This window comes from Thunnus thynnus, chromosome 24 (genome assembly GCF_963924715.1).
Source record: "Thunnus thynnus chromosome 24, fThuThy2.1, whole genome shotgun sequence".
NCBI classification, from domain to species: Eukaryota; Metazoa; Chordata; class Actinopteri; order Scombriformes; family Scombridae; genus Thunnus; species Thunnus thynnus.
This window is the reverse complement of record NC_089540.1, coordinates 3828979-3852335: the sequence shown is the minus strand read 5'-3', so window position 1 is coordinate 3852335 and position 23357 is coordinate 3828979. Positions and strand designations below refer to the sequence as shown.

The 23357-nt window shown below is 39.2% G+C and overlaps 1 protein-coding gene across 2 annotated transcripts; it reads left to right on the top strand.

The window, feature by feature from the left end:
• Window positions 1-3190: 3190 nt before the first annotated feature.
• Window positions 3191-14358, top strand: LOC137177190 (cordon-bleu protein-like 1). 2 transcript variants are annotated; one of them, XM_067583344.1, is made up of 10 exons: window positions 3191-3426; window positions 5310-5463; window positions 5766-5967; window positions 6059-6332; window positions 7272-7313; window positions 7401-7483; window positions 7595-7789; window positions 7926-8025; window positions 10046-11398; window positions 12288-14358. In XM_067583344.1, the coding sequence occupies exons 2-10, from the start codon at window positions 5372-5374 to the stop codon at window positions 12293-12295; spliced, it is 2349 nt and encodes a 782-aa protein (XP_067439445.1). In that variant the 5' UTR covers window positions 3191-3426; window positions 5310-5371; the 3' UTR covers window positions 12296-14358. The 2 variants fall into 2 exon arrangements, with proteins under 2 accessions (XP_067439445.1, XP_067439446.1); XM_067583345.1 differs by lacking the exon at window positions 3191-3426 and adding an exon at window positions 4100-4506.
• Window positions 14359-23357: the final 8999 nt, after the last annotated feature.

Sequence of the window (23357 nt, the reverse complement as noted above, 5' to 3'; positions counted from 1 at the left end):
CCTCAAACACCAAACAACTCAGATGCTAAAACTTAAATTTCATATACACTTCGTGCACGGTTGTGTGAGTCACTAGGAAAGTAAATTCCATTTGGGAAATGAAAAAGAGGTTGAACTACATCCGTCACCCGCACACTCACAGTCAGCAGATGTAGGCACACCCCTGAGATAAATTTAGCATGTCACTCTCACATGGGAGCACACACTTTCACTTCACCATACAAACATAACTTTTCAACACCTCCTTCGAACACATCTACAAGAAAGTTTATGTAATTTGTTTCATCTTATTTATTTCTTTCCCTTTTTTTTACCTATTCATATTCTTTTTTGCTCGGTGAGTTTATATGCTTGTTGTTTATCTTGTTTACTTACTACAACCAACTGTGCAGTTTGTATTAGGGATGGGAGGATGTTTCATTTCTACCGTTGCAGTTTGATTTATTCAGTAAATCTCCCTAAACAACGTCCTCTGATATGGTGACGCATTTTCTACTGTTTGCTCACAGCAATATTAAGCTTTGTGAGTGGTGTCAAGTGCTTTGTGGGGTTTTTTTGCCCTGGGTTTCACCTTTTATGCCACATAGTCAGCTCTGAAACTGTGACTGGGGGAGCATGAAAGTGACACTGTGTAATTTTATGATTATAATAAAAAGATGCTACAGTTGAACAACAATCAGTGTTCCTGAGAGAAGAATTGATTTTTGGTGACTAATTTTGTCTTCTTTATTTATTTAATTTTACTGTAATACTTATAGTTTATACTCTAATAGTAAATCATCAGTCTTAGTTTTCTATTAATGAAACTAAACATAAAGTAATTTTCAGAGTTTTTGCATTAATACTACAGATATTTAGGCCACATTTCCTATTCTTTTGTTTGGTATATGGAAGACATGAAGACCAGTTTCTTTATAATGTGTTATTTAGTAGATTAATATGAGTGTATGTAAATAAATAGCATTCATCATGCCCCCCCGTTTCAGAAATGAAGTCTTCATCTTTCATACCCGACATGCTTGTAAAATAGCACTCACTGTCATACTGTATTACTAAGAATCAAATACAGAGGTTAAGTGGGTCTATGAGATCACATTTTACATATGTAACACTTAATAATATGCTGCTTGTAACTGTACAGTTGCAGATGAAGCCAGTCGGCGTCATATAATTATGTAGTCAACCCAAATCATACAAGTTTGACTTTATGTGTGAACACAACACTCTTAACTCTGAGGTTTGAGGACATCATTTAAAAAATGTTTAACAGATATTTATGGTTTCCTCTCAACAGAATTCAAATATGAACTACTGCTAATAATGTGTAGATATACAGTGTTTCCCTGCTCGTACCCCACCAGTGTGAACAATGTTTCCAAAGCTGAGTTGTTCTACTTGGCAGCTATGTGTGACTTAGCTGCATGTTTCATTAGAAGCCGTGTGATGAATTTGGGAGCTTTGTTCAGACTGCAGGATGTCAGAATTAGGTTGTAGCATGCCGCTTTGCTCAAAGGAAGGCTTCCATTTGGTTATGTCGCTTTGCACAACACTCCAAATTAGCCCTCTGTCACTGGCTCTGCCCCTGTTACGTTACAGTTCACATGAGTTTGTGTGCATGTACGCACATTTTGCTTCTTTCTATAAATGTTCAGGTGAAAAAACAGAACATAGATGGAGCAGTATACACATTCTGTACACTTCTGGGTAAAAACTTCCTGAGTTTACATGAATCTATTCAAGAATCCAGTTTACATGAGCCTACACATGGATGTTAACATTGAACGTTGAGTAGAGGATAACAGGGAGGAAATGAACTCATATTGTTGCCATTTTCATTTCCTTTCACAGGAAAAATAAAGCTTGTCAGTATCACGCCACTTATTTGTAGCTAGTCCAGAGTGGAAATTAGCTAAATCTATTTCTGACCACAAGTGAATGCATTTAAGACAACCAGATGGAAACAAACTGACAATTTAACACCTTCTACCTTCACCTTCGCAGCGGAGTTTAAACTCTGCGGTGTGCGTGTGTTTGTCCGGGCTGCCTTCCATTTCCACACACGATAAGTGATGATACAGAGCGACAGACTGGATGGTGTGACTAACTGACTCTCTGTTCATCTGTTAGTCATCAAAAGAAGTTCATTAACTTAGACAGTCACACAGTGATCTGTTTACTGCAGCCAGAAAGAAATCCATTGAGTCTCCACTGACAGACTTCACAATGAGATTACAAGATTACAGTCAGCGTGGACATGTGTTCCCTGTGCTTAATTTGATTAAAACTCCCACTTAACTGCCTGTTACCGCTCACCTACTGTATGCAGATGAATCAGGAGCTTATAATCAATTTGTGTATTACAAAAGATTGTTACTGTAAGAGAGATTTGGCTAATCACATATTAATTGAATAGAAATATAAAACCCTGGAAGCTCTGATACCACTAGTTTAATACTTCCCAGGAGTTATTTTTTAATCTTTTTGCACCAACTGCTAGTTAGTGAACATGTTTCACTCAACTGGGTTATACAAGGAGGTGGAGAGAGAAATAGCTTTGTAGAAGCAAGAGAGTGCAATTTTCCAGTGGTGAAAAATCAGTCTTGTGCAAAACTGAAAGTCTGATACTGTGACTGCACTGAATTCTAGACTACTGTCAGGGGGGGGGGGATACTGGTGTCTCTGCCTCTTTGATGGATTTCTTTATGGTTGCTGATTCACTGCTGTAGCTGTGATGCGAATACTTACTTGTAACATCACCTCAATTATGTTTAGCTGGTTTAAAGAAAAAAACCATTAAACAACAAGGTGGAGGAGTGTTAACTGAGCCATCAAGCTCTAATTTACCTTTTAACACCATTATCTTCTTATTGTCCACTGACAGTCTTTTTTTTTTATTAGTAAAAGGGAATTAAGTTAGAAATAATCTACAAAGTACAGAGTGGTACTGCTTAGAGAAGGAACTCAGTGTGTGTTCATGCTATATGGACAACAGTATAGCTGATCACTAATAATTTAGCCAGATCCTATAGAGAGGATCAGTAGCTTATGTGGATTAGAGGCCTTTTTTACAAATTGGGTATGTGCACCCTTTCCAATGTTCATGTGGTTAGGGAAAAGCTTTCACATTGCAGATCGGTCTAACAGGTTACCATGTACATGCCCGTGCAAAAATGCTCCCTTCACCACCACCCACAAAACACACACACACACATACACATTGCACACACACACACACACAAACACAGACATGCAAAGTGTCACATGATTGGGCAGGGCCTTCGGGTGTGGTAGGTTGTCTGCTAAACAGGGATTACCAGGGGAAAGAAAAAAAAAACTCGCCTGTGTCTTTCTCAGCCTCTCTCCTCCTACAACTTAATAACACAGAAGCGAAAGTTGAAAGAGAATGGGAAGAATTTGCGGACACAGGTAAGTGCAAAATATAAAAGGATGTATATATAATTAATTAAGTGCTTTTACATGTGTGCCTGGTAGCATGGAGAGAGGCAGCCTTTTAAAGGCACTAATCCCTGTCTCTCAAGAAGCTGTGTAAGCTTAACTCGGAACTGAGTATTACTGCTTGAACAACATGGCTGAAGACAAACAGGACCTTCCATAGTATATGTAATTAAGATACATTTGTTTGTGGATAAACATGACTTTTCATGGTGTCATTGTAGTGTTAATCTACTGCTGTATGTGTCAACTATATAGCATGATCAGTTGGTGGGAACAGATTTGAGTTTTTCCAGAAACACAACACTAAATATCAGTTGGCTGATGGTGATTATATGGCTCTTTATAGCAATGTACGCAAGTGTCAGAATTCTGTACTTTTAAAAGAAGGCGTTTATATAAAAATGAGTCAATTAGCAGCTAAATAACTCTCAAATTTCCTGTATTTAATAAATCTCAAATTGTTATATGTGAAATATTTTCTTTTAAATATGCCTATTTTGAAAGCAGTTTGGATATAATACTTTTAAACTAAATGTAAGCTATGTTAAAATGAATGTATGTAAATGTATTTTAGCTGAATTTGAGACTTTACTCAGTCACATCCTTGTGTGCGCGTGTCGGTGTCCGCGCGCTGAGGGAGCAGTGGCACGCGCGTGTTGATGAAGAGATAGGCACAGCTGTTTGGTTGGCACGCTCCGGTGAGCTCCAAGCTGAAAATACACACAGGGCGTTGACTCTGACCAAACTGTGTAAAGAGGCTGTTCCTAAGTCATGGCTGAGTGCTGCACAAGGTCAAAGGTGAAGATAGAGAGCGGTTAAAATCCTGGAGAGAGGAGAGGAGCTTCCTAATTCACCAAAACAACCGTCGGTTACGTCTAAAAGTTACAGAGGAAAACACAGCAAAGTCGCAAACGTTGACATTTGTGGTTATAATTCAGTTTTCAGCGACACTTTGGATATATTAATTTTTGGGTTTTTTTCTCATGTGGGAATAGTGCGGTTGTCGGATTTCTACTGGCGTGTTTAACGTTTGAGGAAGAGGTTGTTCAGGTAAACGTCTACATTTGTCACAATATTTATTTGGCTTGGAGCCTATGTGAACTCATGACGTACCCAACGATATTGAAGATAAAAAACTACGGAGACATCGAAGTCTCAAAAAAAAAAAAAAAGTATATATTGTCCACAAGTTACTATCTTGAGTAGCACTCAGTTCTACTATAATGTATTTGAATTGAGATTGAGTTTAGCAGAGCCTTGAGTAGATTGTCTTATTTTCAGTGAATTAGGGCTGAAACGATTAGTCAATTACTCAATGGACAGACAATTAATCAGCAATCATTTTGATTATTGTTTAACTGTAAATGAATATTTATTTAAACAAAAATGCCCCAAATTCCATAGTTGCAACTGTGAATATTTGCTGGTTTTCTTGATCTTTCATAATTAATGGTTTGAATTGGAGTTTGGATTGTTGATTATTGTTGACAAAACAAACAATGTGAATACGTGTCTCAGAAACATTTCCTCTGACATTTTAACAACCAAACGAGTAATTGATACAATGATAGGCAGATTAATTGATGATGAAAATAATAATTAGTTACAACCCTACAGTGAATAATAGATTCTTGAGGTGTACCGATGGGAGTCAGGATCAGGCCCTCAAACTCATTCTTAAAATGTTTTCGAGTAGCTGTAAGACATTTCACACTGGCACCAACAGTCAGTCATTGTGTTCCTGTAATGATGGTTTGAGCAGCCTGAACTCTCATAGACATAATTTGGTGTAAGTGAGGTATTTTGTTCTTGTATTCATCAATGTAATTGCTGGAATATTTTTGATCTCTCAGGAGGTTTACCTGACATTGGGGAAAAGCATCAGATCTGGAGTGGCCCTTGTGTTCCTTCTGAGATGGACGAGCAGGTGAATCCACTGGAGAGGGACCACTCTCTGTCTGTGGTTCTGCCGGGGGGAATGGAGAGGAACACCACAGTGCATGGAAGGTAGGCCATATTACAAACTTTGATTGTTGAAACGGGTGTCGATGCCATGTTTTTGTACTTGTTCCAGTCCAATGCTGGTTTAAGTGTTTCCTGTTCTCAGCCACTGTTGGGTATTGAGTTGAGTTAGACAGATCTCTGTCATTTCTAAGGAAACCTCTGTATCTATCTTTTTATGGTCTGGTGCATCTATGGAAAGTCCTAGTTTTATAATAACGTGTACTATAATTTGAGTTCACAAGATATGAGTTAATTATGGTCATTTGTTTTCTTTTGTGATTTTCATTCAATGTTCTTCTCTTCAGTAAACCAGTGATGGACTTACTGGTGACACTCTGTGGGAGTTACCACCTGAATCCTTCTGACTATACTGTGGAGGTTCTCTCACCCAACAAGAACAACATCAGCTTCAAACCAAACTCCCCTATTGGCTCACTAGAAGCAGAAAAGATTGTGCTGAAGCCCAAAGGCGTGGAGGAAAAGATCAGGAAGCCATACATGCCTGAGGTAAAAACTACCCTCATTTAATTATGATCCACAATCCTTTCATTTCTGTGTTTTTCAGACTTTCAGTAGAAAATGAAACTTCTCTTTTCAGGCAACAGTGCGTCTGTTGATCAACTACAATAAATCCCACAAGGCTGTGGTGCGAGTGAATCCCAGAGTGCCCCTTGAGATGCTGCTGCCAGTGGTGTGTGACAAGTGTGAGTTAAATGTAGAAACAACCGTCTTACTGAAAGAGTCTCTGTCAGAAGAGCCGCTGGACCTGACCAAGACCTTAAATGAGCACGGACTGAGAGAAGTGTTTGCTAAAGACACAGCTGGTAAGGATCCTGTTGACCATCAACACCAACCCAAGACACCCGAAGAAGGTAGAGGACACAACCCTATGTATCCTATCAGTCAAATGCTGCAAGTTGTATTGCTCCCACCATTGTTGATACTACACACACTTAGATGAACTCTGGGATATGTATTAAGAACCACCAGTAACCACATGTGTCTCAGCAAAGTGGATAGTTTTCAGGATTGTTACGTTAAAGGAACATTTTTGGAAAATACGCTTAATCGCGTCCTCGCTGAGAGTGAGATGAGAAGCATACAGCTAGGGGGAAACAGCTAACCTGGCTCAGTCCAAAGTAAACATATCCACCAATCAACACCTCTTAAACTCACTCATTAACACATTATATCTTGTTTGTTTAATCCATACAAAAACTGATGAGTGAGTGTTGGTTTTACAGGGAGTTACATGCTTTAACTGTTTTTTGGCAAGGCCAGTAATCTCCACTGGTTGCCAGGCAACCTCATGGGGACAAACTGACTCCAGGTGCTTTAGAGGTGCTGGTAGGCAGATGTTTTTTTTAAACTTTGGACAAAGCCAGGCTAGCTGTTTCCATCTGCTTCCAGTGTTTATGCTAAGCTAAGCTAATCACCCACTGTCTCTTGCGACAGATTTAGTGTACAGACATTAGAAATATAAATCGTCTCATCTTAGCATACTGTATTCCCAAATGTTGAACTACTGCTCGTCTGCTCTCTTTTTGCTTACACCGTTGCCAGTATAAACAAGTTAGCGGTTGTTAAACTTTATCTACCCAAATTGACACCACATATGTCAGTGTGTCAGTTTTTAGCTCCCTGACTTTTACATCGTCTTTATTTTGTAGTTTTTCACCACAAAGTTCACTGTTAAAGGAATGTTTAGAAGATGTTTCATTACAGTATACATTTGTTCATACTGTACAGTCTGACTTGATCCATCTGTGTTGGCAAATATGATAATGACACATTTATTTGTTCTGAAACAGCTGTCACACCAACAGAGGTCATCTCACCGCCTCCACTACTAGGTACAGTAACACACAAATACAATCTCAGCCTTTCCTATCATTCCTGCTACATATCATTTACTAATCATAGTCTTGTATAATATGTAGACCTGCCAAAGAAGGAAAAGAAACAGAAGGAGAACACAGGATTCCTCAGCTTATTCAGAAGACGGAAGAAAAAACCTGAAACGGTATGTTGTCAACTTGTAGGAGACATGATGTGAACCACTGTTTGCAGTGACTTTCCCTGACATCTTCTTCTTTTCTTTTTTGACCAAAAATGTGCATTTCCCTCTTCAAAGGAAGGGGCAGTGAGTGCTCCAACTTCTCCTGGTCTCCACAAAGAAGCGTCTGCAAGCGTCAACGTGCTGGCTCGTTCCTCTTCCAACACCCTGCCAGCAGATATGCCCAAGAAGAGGCGAGCCCCACAGCCGCCCATGGTTGCATCACAGAGCATCCCCAGCAACCTCAGCAGCTGCCATCTAAGAGGAGCACAGGTGAGTTGGTCCTTCTTCTTCTTTTTTCCACTCCCACTGAGAGAGTGTGTTAATCTACTGGTCAGCAAAACTGAATATGTCTCTCAAAGCCATGAAGAAACAGACATCCTCCAATAATATCATTGTCTCTGTGTAGAGATCTGCAGAATCTACCTTAAGGACTACCAAGAGGAGGGCACCACCTCCTCCCTCTGTAAACACACACCAGGAGCGGCAGGCAGACTCTGAGGTTGAAGGTAAAGTCTTCATCGATGACTGACCTTAGGCTAGCAGATCCTGCGCTGAACACGTTTACATTTTAATGATAATGAATGAGATCTTAGCTAACAATAAAATGGGTGTTAAGTGTCGCCATTTAAAGGTATAAATTGGGGTCAGTACCATTACATAGTAGTCAGTGCAGAGTTAATATTAGCTGTCAAAATGCTGCATGATCCCACAGGCAAATCCTCAGTTTATTTTGCCATCTAGTGGCGACTTTGGAGGTAGCATCATTGAAATAGAAGAGAAGATGAAATATGCTGGTAGAAGAAGCCCAATTGACCTTTTACAGTATTTCAGTGTAAATCAAATGGGTTTAGAGGAGGGTGAATTCTTGTATCTGCCAAATCCTTACGGCTTCAGTCAGTGCCACATGAGGTCAAGAGAGATTGAAGTTAAATCAAGATTAAAATGTCAAAGCGAATACCATTAAATAGAAGATTTAGCAGTTAAATCCACCACAAAATGCAGCTGTTATTATCAGTCAGAACAATTTAACCCTGTTCAGGGCAATTAAAGTGACCCAGAGCCTTGTTCATAGAGCATATTGGCTTCAGTCTGTTGCAAGATAAATCCCTCTATTGTTCAAGCTTTCATTCCCCTGTATTAGTCTGTCTGATATGCTTTCCTCCGCTTGGGTTCAGGTTCTCCCTGTGCACGGCTCCTTTTTACTGATCTGCTTTCACAGACTTGAATGGACAATGATCGTTTTGTTATTAGAGGTAGTTTCTAAGGGATCTGCAATTATGTGAGAAACACTTCATTGTGCATTCGCGTCACATAGGCTTTAAAAAAAAAAGGCAAAGTAAAAGTTTGGAGCACTTTTTCTTCTCTTGCAGTGTTCTAATTATCAGACTAAATTGCCGTCAGCAGTGTCTTGGTTCACTCCCTCGCTGTTTTCTTTTAGCCATGATAGTGTAAAACACTGCTGAGTTGGTATCAATCCTTGGCTGGAAAAACAACTCCCTGTCCAGAGTTGATCACACTCTTGATCCTGTCCTCCCACACTTACATAATTATGGTCTGTGAAAGTTCAAAATCACATTTCCACGTATCTCAGTATTTTTTTTTTCATCACTCCAGTATGAGACTTGATCGTAAAAGGTCTTGTGATTATTTTGTTTTGGAGACATTTAGACTGAAGATCGCTGCCCTAAAGCCAAGCTTTTTCTCCCTGCCCACAGGCTCTGTGTTACCTGAACGGGGTGATTGAGAGCTGCTGCTGCTCTCTCCTTTTCCTCTCCTCCTTCCACCATCCCTATTCCTCCTCTCCGTCCTCCTCCTGCGTTGGCTTCTTCTTCCTCCTTCCCATCTTAGTGGCTTTTATGGATGTATCTCACTGTTGCCTGCTGCACTTAAATGCTATTTATTTGTACTGTTTATAAGTTCTCTGCTTATTTCTGTCTGTGTTTTGTGAAATTTCTTCCTTTTTTTTTGTCTTTATACCCCTTTTTTGTGTTTTTCTTTTATTTAATGGATTAGATTTTGTAAAAATTGCTGTGCCTTTAAATCAAAACAAAAGCCAGATCAACAGTAGTATTTGTTAAATAAATTAACTATTTGGTACATCTATAGTATAATTTTTACAGACCGCTTTTGTAAAATGATGAATACTCTCTTTCCACAATCATGTTTTTATGTTACATGCTTCTTTCTTTACTATATTGTATATTAATGCTTTTCATTTCATTATGTTTCTTAAACATGTAAAAACACACAATGCTGATCTATTTGGACATCATACTTTTTCAGGAAAATGTAACATTACAATTGTATTTGCCAGGTTTTTCATTCTTAAATAGTGTTTCTCACTATTCCTCTATTATAATAAATTTGTGAATCATTAACTTAAACACTTGATGTCATTTTTAAAATGCGTTAATGTCTCTAAGATTGTATTAAAAGAGATTAATGTAAAAAAAAAAAAAAAGTGAATACTGAGAATATTCACTCATTCTCGTGATCCATGTTGCTAAGTGTTTTCTGTCTCTCCAGGGACTGTAGACTCCCTGAACACTCAGGAGGAGCCGAGAGAATACGATGAGTCAGACTCTGTAAACCTGTCGCTATCCTCACCTTCATCACCACATCCATCACAACCTACGTCATCCTCATTCCCCTCACGTCCATCACTGGCTTATTTCCATGAAGTGGCTGACCCATACCTTCCTACGTTGCGAGGGAAAGACCTATCAGATGCCCGCTGTGCTCTTGCCAAAGTCCTGACGTCCTCCATTTCCAAAGGACCACTGGTCAGGCGTTTGAAGAACTCTGCCACCTTCCCAAAATTATACAACAGCTCCTCATGTATGGCAGTGACTCAGAAGTATCCAGATGATGAGGATTACTATGCAGAATTTCAATCTGTTCTGAAATCTACCCTCCCCACTGAGCGTGAGTGGGAGGACCCCGTACACAGGAAGGGGATGACAACGTTCAAGGTGGTTCCTTCAAAGAAACAGATGTCCTATGATGCAGAGCTCATCCTGGATGTCCCAGACCAGTGCCAGATAACAGTAGAAGATAACCATGATAGTGTAGCTTCTCCTCCTCCTGAGGACAGGAATAATCAGACTGAGAGTGAGGAGGATCCATGTTCTCCAGACAGAGCAGAGACTGAAACATCTTCACCCAGTCCAGAACCCTGTCCTCAGGAGATTCCAGCCTCTGACGCGCCGGCGTCTCCTCCATCTCCACATGACTTAGACAGTCAGGATTGTCCAGGCTCACCTCTTTCTGAGGTGGGAGACACTGATGAAAAACTGGAAGAAGAGGAGGAACCTGAAGACACATCTGATGTGACACAAGCTCCATCGTCAGACTGCAGTGATGAAGAACTTACAGGTGATGATCAGATTAACTCAGAAACTCAGAGCGAGCTTCTCCAAAGCCCCAGTGCGCAGTCTCTTAGCACAGACACGGACCAATATGGTTCATGTGTCGATGAGAGGGAAGGTGAGGAAGTGGTACAAGAAGAAGAAGAAGAAGAAGAGGACAGTTTCCCTCCTCCTCCTTCACCTGTCTTCTTTAATGAAGACATAGAAGTCCTGCAGGAGAGTACAGAAGATACTACAGCCTCCACTCTGCCGTGTTCCAAACCACCAAGTCCTACCTCCAATGGTCAAACTAATGCATTCTCTGAGGACCATCAGAATGAGGCTACCTCAGCCACGCCTGACCAGTCCTCAGCCCCATCATCGCCTCCGGACAAGATGAGCACAGCCCCATCCCTATTTGCACAGGCAGTGGCGCTGGCAGTTCAGAGGTCTCGCCTGCAGAGCAGAGGGAAAGGTTTAGGCCCAGAGGCTGCCACGCTTCCCTCATCACCCAGGTCTGCATACCAGTACGGTGAGTTGCCGCTCATTATTTACTGTGACCTCACCAAGTAAGTGAGGTATTAGTATGTAGGGCCTGTAGATGTGCAGCATCATTATTTGTTTGTGGTATACTGAGAAAATAAGCTACATTACAAACATCACAATAATCAGAAATGTTGATATGAATAAAAACTGCATCACTGAAGTATTATACAGCCTTGAAAAGGAGGAACAGTTAAATATTTAATCTCAGTGTCTCAATATGATATTCAGATTAGTCGATTAATTAATTAGTCAAACAGAAAAACAGTTATTAGCAACTATTTTGATCATCAGTAAGTCGAATTGGTCATTTTTAAAGCAAACGAGTAAAATATTCCATGTTTCTGTCTTCTCCAAGATTTGCTGCTTTCCTTTTTTATATTATTATAAAGTGAATATCTTTGGGTTTTGGACAGTTAGTCAGACAAAATAAGACATTTGAAGACATAACCTTGGATTTGACATTTTATAGACCTAACGATTAATCGATTAACCAAGAAAATAATTGCCAGATTAATCAATAATGACTTTTTTTTTTGCTGCAGCTCTAGTTGAATTGCTGATGTACACACATCTCAGGAATAACTCTTAATTGCATTAGTTTACATTCTCAGTGAAGCTTTCAGTCACAGTACACATATAATTATTGCCACTCATAGAAAACGAGGGAACAGACATGTAGTACTTAGGCTTTCTTGGCATAGAAACAAACTGACATGGAGACACTGAATGCATGATGACAAGTATATTTCTGGATGTTTGATGTCTGACTGTCCAAGACTGTGTGTCAGTATTTGCCTGAAGCCCTTTATATTTCCCTCCTATAGAAGAAGAAGTGATGTAGACATGCTCCTGTTTTAATCTCTCCTCTGCCTCAGGTGCCTGACTGGCTTCCTCACACATCTGTGAATGGAAGCGCTTATTTATGGTGAGAATTCAGAGCTGACTGAAGACACCAGACTTCCAGCACGTCACCTCCAAATAAGTATAACCGATTAATTTCCAAGAAGACGAACTGCATCAGTTTTATCACAAGAAGCAACAGACTTGGTTTCTGCAAAGTATGATTGTATGATTTTTTTTTGTGCACTCTGGATTTTTGTGCAGGACACCTTGCTGTCACATTTTGTGTTTGACTTTATGTTCACAGGTTGAACATAAACATTTTGTGTTGTGGAGAAGGCCAAACGTACAGGACACGAGTTGTTGAACTGACAGTGTCCTGTTTTTTTCTTTACTTCCTTTTAAATGTTGATTGAAGACGTGCCAAAGCGGACATAACGCTGACGTGAGAGCTTTTTTTTTTGTTTGTTTGTGTAAAACAAAAGAAATAATGTACTGGCAATAATAGGCTTATTCTATGTTTGTGCCGGACTTTATTTTACCTCTCGGGGTGTATATTTTTATGCTTTCAGTAAAACTCAAGAGCTGTATTTAAGACTGGTTTGCTTTTTAGTCAGCAGGTGGCAGAAGTGCATTGCTTCTAAAATGAATATCTATCTGTGAGGTCTTTTTCATTGTATGACTTGTGATGGATGTATCCAAAGTGACACAAATGTGTATCATTTTAACAGAAATAATTGTAAATATTGTTTTCTACTTACTCAGCAGCCATGAATGAAATAATCTAAAAATTATATTATTATAATATATATTTTTCATGAAGTGTCTTATGATTTTTATGAAGGCGATCTCTGTCCAAGAATATATATCAACTCCAAGGACATTCACTGCATAAAAGTGCATGCAATATTTAATGGCGACATGAGAATATCCTACATTTCCGACAACAAAGTAAAAAAAAAAAAAATCATGTTGGAAGCATCAGTTTTATGCCAAATATTTCAACACCTTCCTGAATAAACTCAGTCCACTTTGCACATGCTGTTATGTCTTTAACGGACGCATAGCTCAGGGCAATACTGCATAGCTATACTTGGGTGCCAAAAGAATTCGCACTACTATATGTATTGATCCAGCCCTGGCCTTGGAGGAACAGCAAGGAGCTATGCGAGGTAGAGACCTAGCCAGAACCGCCTGTGGCTAAATCTCCTTGTTTGCCAGGCCTGGACTGAGTGGGCTCGCTTCAAGACTTTCTTTCTCTCTCTCTAACATTCCTTGCTCCACCTGAGGAGAGTGAGGGGGGAGAGAGAGAGAGAGAGAGAGAGAGGAGGACGGGTTGCTGGTGGATGATGGGAGGTGACCGCTGACCCTGTCGTGTTTCTGCGGCGCTCCCCCCAGAGGGGGCGCCCGGCCCTCAAGGGCACAGCCGTGTCACACTGCCGTTGTCATGGAGAATGCCATTACCGCCCCTAAGGGAGAGAGCTACGTCTAACGTTTTATATAAAAAAAAAAGTCAGTGGAAACAGAAACACACACACATACGCTGGAGAGAAGCTCTTTTTCTGCCCAAAGCAATGATACCCAATGTAAGTGACAACTCTGGCATTATCCTTTTTTTTTTTTTTTTTACAGTGAAAGGTTGAATTTCAACCTGAGCAGCAATTCAACTCAATCTCATGATTACGCAGACAAAAGAAAGCTGGATTTATAATCCAGTATAGCATGAAATGCTACCCTGTCATGTACATTTACGATCCAGCACGTGACATAAGATGCTATCAGCACCAATGAACCTTTGAACAAAACAGACGTCGACATAAAGAGGTTTGTTGATAATTGTCTCAGGAGACGAGGTGGAGAGAGACGTGAACAAACAGGGTATTGTAAATCCAGGAGGACACTTCAGTCACATGGGCACGAACCAATTAATGAGGAGGCCGTGGTATGAATGCAAGATCACTCAGTGGATCACTCCCGGTAAAACATACACACCTGAACAAACATGTATTGTTTCACCACCACTAACAAAATATTCAAGTGTAACTGCATGTGTGGACATAAATGAACAAACTGTTGACTGTAAGATAAATAAACCTGTATATTTTTCTTGCTTTTACTCATTCTTCAAACAAACACAATGTGCAGGTGCAGCAAGACAACACACTATAGTCATATATCAACATAAACAGTATATTATATGACCCTACACTGTACAGTGTGCACTCATTTTACAACCCCATTCCATTTCATAACCACCACCCCCACTCTATAACCTCAAAATAAAATGAAAAATCTAAAAATACGATATCTAAGAGAAAAAAAGAAATTACATAAATAAATAAATCAATAATAAATGAAAAAAATACAGAAAAACTGTTATATATTCAAGAAAAATACCATAAAGCAGCTCAATTCCTCCCACTGAGTAGTAAAGATATACAGACTTATGAAAAATAATTTACAAACCAAGTAATAAAACTAAAAGTAAAGAAAAAACAAGTTTAACCAACCAGAGCTCCACATATTTGTGATATACTGTGTTGTCCTGTGCACTCTACTTATTCATATTTTAATACAAAGTATGTAAAAAACAAACAAACATCCATTGAATACAGTTGAGAGAGACAGTTAAATTTTTTTCCCCGACAGCAGTCAAACCAGCTAATAGACCTTTTTCACATCAGTCATTTTAACATAGCGTATTAATAACACGAATAATGGCTGCATTCCATTTATTTGTATTGTGCATGCTGGCTCGCTGGCTCCGCTCACTGAGATGACTAAATGGCACAGAGCCATGGTCAATATTATTAGTAACACCTGTGCTTTTTCCTGCTATGACAAGTCAAAATGTCTGCTGTGAAAAAAGGCAGATTAGATACATTGTTGTTGGGTCGATAATGTCAAGGAAGAATCATCAACCAATCAATATCATTTATAATAACTTTGGGCAGCAAGGTAGTCCTATAATAAGGACACTCCCAGTATGAAAAAAGTGCCAATGTGGTTGTTCAAACCAAAATAAAAAAAGTGGAGAGTGAGTATTAAAGCATTTTTGGGAGCTAAATTAATTTTATATAGAGTTAGAAAAGTTTGCTAGTCAGCATCCTTGTTGTCAAATTGTTTGACATACACAAATTGTTGGAAAGGTTTCTCTCTGTCACCTTTACTAATCCACTGAGAGAAAGAAAAAACATTTTGAATAGCACAGATTAAACATTATAACTTGGCCTTCATACTGTAGCCTACTTTGTGTACACACAAAAAAAAAACCCAAATCAATAACACAATATCAGGCCCACACAAATACCAGTAATGCAGATTTATCATTTATTTATTCCTTCATCTCCTCATTCATTTCTATTTAATTACCCATCAGATGTATCTGCATTGTGATTTGAAGATGCCCACGAGCTGCTTCAAATCGGCATCTGATTATAAAACAGTGAGTAGGCCCAGGGCTTGCTTCACTGGATACACGGCATGTGTGTTAGCGGTGCACATGTGCATTGTAGACTACTAATATATGTGTGTTTACATGGCACCTCCATGCTTGGGTAGAAATAATCAATAGATGAATCACCCAAAGCAGTGTTGTTCTCCCCAGGCAGAGTGGTGCAGCTTAATGCTATTCTTTTCCATTCACCTTGGGAACGGCATCCATCAGGCCTCCCCCAAAGTGAGGTACGGTTGCCTAAAACATCACCAGTGCTTGAGGGGCTGCTTGGAAAGTGATGCAGGGAGAGCACAGTTGACCTTTCACCTCCTCCATGTTTGCGCTCGCTTCCCTCCTCTTTGGCGGAGCGGCAAATCACAGAGTCCCTGCCTCATTGGCATTGTCAGGCGCTTACAGTAGTGTTTCTCTGCATTGTGCTGGTGGTTAACTGGTTCAAATGTTATGGAAATGATATTTACCTCTTCTTTGATCCTGTAAACTCCAAACAGACAGGCCTTTTTTTCTCCCCAGTTGAGGGAAGAAGGACTTAAAGAGGCGCTATAAATACAAACAACAGGAAAAAATAGATATCCAAAACTGAGCTGCACGGTGTTCAAATCAATCAAATCTCTGGATTCTCTACCGCAGCTGAAGCCTTTTAAATCATCTTGCTCTTGCACGTTAAAGGACACAGTGGAACATTTTCGACAGAAACCACAAAGTCAAGCCAGGCTTGATTCATGATGCTTGGCAGCACTGTATGAAATAAGCAAGCAGCAACAAAAGCAGGAGCAGCGTCTGATGGTTGAGCATACAGTATAGACGGCCCCTTGTTGCTCTGTGATAGATAGTGGACAAGCCCTATCTCTCTCTCATTTTTCTTCATTCATCCCTTATCACTGAATCCTGCAAGGGAGAGAAAAAAATGCAGCTTTTCTCCGTGATGAATGGCCGATGTCTCCGATTCAGTGCGGTGACAAACTGACACAATCACTGCAGTTAATTTGTCACCGGCGGCTGTCCCTTTGATCAAAACAGACACCCCCCCTCCACACCCCCCTTTTGCCCCCTCTCATTCTATACAATGAAACAAATGAGCACTTTAATGCAAAACAATGTATTGTCTCCTTCTGATTTACCACCCTGTCGCTCTGACACGTAGAGTATATCTTTGACTTCCACTCTAATGATCGCACCAGTCGGGCCGTAAGCTCACTGAGAAGTTGCTTGTGATGCTGTTGAATGACAATGCAGTGCTGATTTACAACCAAGAGGGGGCACAGTAATCCCTGCTTCAGATCAGGGACATTACCATGAGCCGGAGAAACACACTGACTTTGATGGTAGTATAGAGACATATATATAAGCTCAGCACAATCAATAATAATTGTTAAAGTTGTTGCAGATGAGGCTTTGCTTTGCCGTTTGTCTTGAAAGGAAATCATGAAAACAGCTGGAATTATCTTGTGATGAATAATTTTGAGCACTTTTCTTTATTAGTCAAGTTTAAGATCCAAAAAATGTGACCTAGAACTATTTGGCTGCACTACAGCTCATATATTTTTTTTATATATTATGTCAAACTTTCCTCTACTTGAGCCAACTACACTCAAATTTACTGTCTTATCTGCAGGCCTCTTGATGGAGCCGGAGCACTCAGCAGCATTCCTTCAAAAATATTAGGTTTATTTTTTTAAACTCTCCCTCTTTCTTTTTTGTCTGTCATCATTAATAATTCATCTCTTTTCTTGGATGCTAAAACAACAACAAACAGAACAACAGCTCAGATAATGTATTCAGTCAAAAGCTCATTGTCTGGGGGAGGAGGAGAGGGGACAGCGAAAATGTGCACTGGAGTGAGACAAGAGAGCACCCCGACAGGGAGAGGCTCAATGTCACTCCGCAGCATGGCGGAAAGGAAGAAAAACAAACGCCAGAGGGGAAAAAAATAAAAAAAATAAAAAAAAGAGAGAGGAAGATACAGTTTGTAAGTCATAAAAGCCCAATTAGAGGCATTAGGGTCCTCAAATGGAGGATTACAATGAATAATTTGTGACTGCAATTTTTTCTGGCTGATTGTGCCATTAATGTGGGTGACAAAAAAACAGATATATTTTTGAGAGAAGCTAGTAGAAAAGCTTTCAATGCGGGAAGAAAGAAAAGAAAAAAAAAAAAAGAAACAATAATTCAAGGTTACATGTATGCTGTGCCAATTCTGCACCCTGGCCGTCCATTGACTCAGCTGCCTTACTTTAAATCTCTTCACTCCCCCGTCACCCTTTCATTTGGAGTAGCTCGACCTTGAATGTCTCCGGTGTGAACCAGTGCCCCAGCTTTCACATTACGCCAGAATGGATCCTGACTCATTCAATTTAAACCCATCAAGAAAGCACAATACAAGGCAAATTAGCTGCCATTATTTAGATACTTTCATGCCCCCCCCCAATTCGAGGTTACGTGACAATTAGTTACATTTGTCTCGACTGTCTTCGTGCTTGTCCTGTTCTCGGCGACATGCTCGGGCCTCCTCGACGGGATTTGGATATTTATATCTTTAATTCTCATAGAAGAGTGAGGTATTAGCAAATTAAACGTTAATTATGGCATTTATAATCCATAGTGGCAATTTTTCAAGTTTTCTTAAAATTAAAAAATAACACACTGAATCTTCATGACAGCTCTGAAAAAATATCTCTTTTCTTTTTGCTGCAGCATTTATTTAAGAATGCTGTAACTTAAAGACCACTTCAATGTTGGTGAAATTAAGGGTTTTTGACAACCTTAATACATTGTTTATGTAACTGTTAAAGCAGTGCATCTTACCCAGAAGACTATATTGTTACTTTGCAAGCAATCATTGCTCACTGACCTTGGACTTCTGCAGGCCAGGAGGATAATGGCATGCTTCTGGAAACATACGGACATACCTTTTATAGGGATGTGGAGAAAAGGAACTGACAGATTGACATATACTGTTATAGAGAAAGAAGAAACTTGACCCCTTAGTGTATATAGAATTTTTGGAGAGCCACACTTTTGAATGATTTATAAATTTCTGTTTTTTCTTTGTTTTTTTTTTGCTTTTGGGGGGGAGAATGCGTTTATTTACATGTTCTATATGTTACAACTCACAGCTACAAGCCGTGTTCGCTCCCAGATGCAGGAATGAGGTGTGTTTTTGGAGAAAACAAGCCAAATGAAAACTAATGAACATGTACAGTTGTTTTTTGAGCTATCACAATGTGATGTGTTATCAGGTAAATGATTTCAGTGTTGAGTTGAGAGCGTAGGTGCTGCATCAGTAGGGGGTTTGTAGCCTTTTCCAGCTCATACAAAGGTAACAAAGGTTGTGAAATCCTAAATATTGCAGTGGGAAGGTTTGGTACTATTGGCTGTCCAGTGTCAAACATCTGAGATTAGGGAGGCAGGGAGTGATCTATGTTGGTCTCTGAAGGAATCAATATTAGGATATACTGTAGGAAGTTTGACTTTAGAGAAATGCAGTCGACGGAGCACCTTGAACTGCATCAATTGAATCTGTATGTAGCCCCCTTCACATCGCTCCTATGCCACAGCCAACCCCAAATCCCAAAGATCATACATAGAAGATATTAATCTTCTGGCTGAAGGGGTTGGAAGTTTCCAGAGATGAACCAATAGATAACCTGGAGAAATCTACAGAAGTGAGATTGTGGTAAACTAGTGCAAATGATTTTAAATGATTTTTTTTTAAAAAGAGTGTAATAAAATATTTGCCTTTGTTACACCATATTTTACATTTGACTGTCTCAGTTAAAATAGTCTATAATTTGTCAAATGTCACAGAGCTCACTCTCACACATGACCACAGCTGAAAGCTGATGAGTTAATCAAAGACACCTTCTCCTACTTACCAGCTTTCTCCTGATTGGTCATCTGTTCATCTGATTGCCTATTGACATTTTTTGTGCTCACGATGTTCCTGCAAACTGAAATTTTCACTTTTCTGTCACATTTTTCACACTTTCTCAACATTTGTATATGTAATAAATTGATCCTTTTTAACTTTGTTTTTTGTCAGTATGTGGGCATTTTTTCATATGTTATGGGGCTGCTTACAGCTGATGCTACTTTTTGAGACTTTATGGGAGTACAAACAAAAACAATTTCCCAGTTTTATTGTAGGAATGCACTATAGATTGGGGTTTATTTCTTTATACACACAGTTTATCAGTAATATATTTTTTTCTTTTATTAAAACAAAAGGGAGAGTAAAAGTAAAGGAGATATAGGAAAAGAAAGATCTGGCAGAAATCCATTCTAGGCCAACGGGAGCACAGAAGCGGTTTACTTCCAGAGGGAAAAGATAAAAGACTATCTTTGAATGCAGTTAATTACTTTTCTCACCTAAAGTCTGTGTTGACAACCGCTTCCTTATTTTACCTCTTACCAGGCCGGACTGCCCAAAACCAACCTGAGCCTATTGTTTCTACAGCGTATCCCTCCACCTTCACCTCCTCCACAGAAACCAAACCTCCTCTTTCAGACGCGTAAAGAGTTACAACACTCTTATCTTGTGCGTCGTTCCGCTGCATCTCCAACTTTAAATCCGACTCTGCTGTGATGAGTTTAAGGTGGAGGGTTCAGAGCCTGAGAGAGATGAAGTGAAAAGCTTTACTTGTTTGGAGAGATGTGTTGCAATGTAAAATCTCATTTTCAAGTTTGTCGGAGAAAAAGCAGCAGGGCAGCGCTATTAACAGGTGTTCACGCAGCCTTCCAGCTTCAGCTCTTTATAGAGCCTAAAGGTAGCTTTAACCTCAGTGCCATCAAACTTAGGGTAAACAAACATGAACCCTGCACACAGCAGGAATCCACTATTCAGAATCTGTTATTGGGTGCAGTAAATTGGAGATTGTGCAGACAAGATATATGGGCTTTAATGCAAATTGTCCATTTTATCTGTGGATGCTTTTAAAGTTCTGGCAACACATGTTTTATGTAAGAAAATATACTATAAAATGAAGCCAAACATCTAAAAACCTTGTAACAATACAGATGTATTATGTAAAAAAGTGGTAAACAGAAGCCCGCATTTCCTATGATGCACCTGAAAGAAAGCAGACAGTGGCCCCCGCATGTCTGCCAGAAATAATTTGGTGCGCGTTCAAGTCAAATTTGTATTCATGTGTCTGACTCCTGCCAGTTACATTGTTTTGTTTTATCTGGAGAAAGTTTGCTGAGCCCAAATGTTCCTTTTCAATCACACATAACTGAGAGGAAATAATTTCCCACCTCTGCTGCTGCTTATCTCATCTTAAATTCAAGTGGTTTCAGTTAATTGCTACATTATTGGCATCTGTACAGCATTTGAGTATCACACTGCATTATCACAAATTAAAACTCATTATTAATTTTTTATTAATTATCCATGTTAGGCTGTGGGAGTTTAAGGACAATGCTTACTGTTGCCTCACGTAGACGTCGAGAAAATCTTTACCACGTGCTCTTCATTTGTCAGTGTCAGAGAAAAGAGATGTTTTCCCAGCCAATTGAGTGATATATGTAACACCCATTGATTTCAGCATCTACAAAAATAGCACCTGAATGTGTGTGTGTGTGTGTGCGTGTAGGTAAGAAACAGCTTTACAAGACAGCAGCTGTCTTTATTTTGTCTTCACACTCTATTTTCAAGACAAAGTTGTGCTTCAGCATTGAAGAAAGTGCTTGGAAGTAACTTTTAATTGTATGTTTTTTTTTTTAGGATATTGTAAAGGCAGAAAAAAAAAGGCTGCATACCTGACTCTATCCCTCTCAAATGTAATATGAATTCATGGTATGATACCTGGAGTTTATTAATTCAGGGCCACAGAGACAGCTGAATAATGAAATTTAATGAAAATTTTAGATGGACTAAAAGTCAGAGTGCTTCTGTCATTAATTTTAAAAGCACACATACCGTCAAGCTTCGCACAGTAATTCCTCCATTGGGCTTCATGTATATAGTAGCTGTGGCCAATACTATGTAGAAAGAACTTGGACTAGCTTTTTCTGAATCAAGTGGAATTCAAGGTCTTATTACATAAAAAATGATTTCCAGAAAAAGTGCAAAACTGAAAAAGTATTTACTTTAAAGAAGCATTAGGGACTGTACAAAAATTATTTCATGGCTCACTTAAAAAAGCAAAAGCGGTGCCTCCCCCAACTTTATTAAAAATTTCCCCTTGACTCATAAATAACTGTAACATCCTCCCTGCTAATATCTCAAAATAATACAACAGTGTTAACAACTGTTTTCATGATAAAAACATGTGCTGTACCATTTTAAACATCTTATCATCACCATCCAGTGAAAACCCTGTATTTCTAAATTTGTGATAAAAGAATTCAGTGTTCCTTTATGATGAAAATACAGCTACATCTTAAGCTGAATAAATAATTAGTCTTATTTTGTGAAAAGTAGCTGTTTTTAGAAATTCATGTTTTTCACAGGACAGCTACAATGCGTTAATGGCATAATCATTTTTACATTATCCACCAAATTGCACATCAGAAATGATGGCAAACATAGAAGAGTGTGTCCTTTTAAAGCAAGAACTGAACAGTTATTAGCACTGTTAGCTCTGTGTGGGCTGAAATCAAATAAATCTAGAGTGAGAACATTTTAAAAGACCCCCCGCTGCTACTCAAAAAATTTCAAACCATCCTTTCTTCCGCAAAAAAACAAAACTTTCCCTGTTTTTTGACACCTCTCAACCTCTAATAATTTCCTTACAGTCTCTAACTTTTACTTATCAGCAATATATTCTTAGCAGATTATTATGATAACTGGCACGATAAAATCATATTTTTGGGTCATAGTGTCAGTATGTCTGTCTGAACGTAAACTGGTACATTACCACGAAAACAAAAAAGAGGAGAGATAAAGCTGCTCTGTCTTCCTTTAAACAGAATATCTGAGCTGTCTTTACATCACAAACCATCGATTTATTCTTTATAGCGAGTTTCATAATGCTACAAATGGGCAGCCTACAACATTTTTATAAAACCCAAACATAAATCTAAAGAAAAACAAGCAAAAGAAACCTCACAAACAGCAGCCTTCAACAGCTTCACAGCCAACACACTGAATTGAAAATGAATTACATAACTCGGAACGAGCAGATAAAGGTGAAGACGAAAGGTAGAGTAAGTCAGACGGTTCTCAATAAATCATAACATACAATAGCAGCAGGCACAAACAACTATCTGAATTGTTGATTACTGCTGCCACTGCTGAGCTGCAGCATCGTTTCTCCTGACACTCTGTGTGGGGATTTCAGGGTTCGGCATCATAAAGCAACACCTTTTCAAAGCAAGTTCTTCAAGGGGAACATTTTATAATCTTCCTGTCATTCATTCCAACAAAAAATTCTAAAACACTCTGGCATAGAGGCTAGTTTTTCACACTATAAGTAGATAAATTAGAACTTATTTAATTGTCAACGCACTAAAACATTAACCTGACGCACCAGATGGTTTGTTACACAGAACCATCTGAGAAGTTGTCTGTGGAAACTGAAAAGGGCAGGCACTTTCAAATAATACTTGGCAGGTGATTGGATGAACCATCACCATCTATCAGGGGTTAGCTTCTCGCTGTCGTCGCACCTACGCTAATTTGTCTGAACCACTTGTTGTTTGGACACATAAC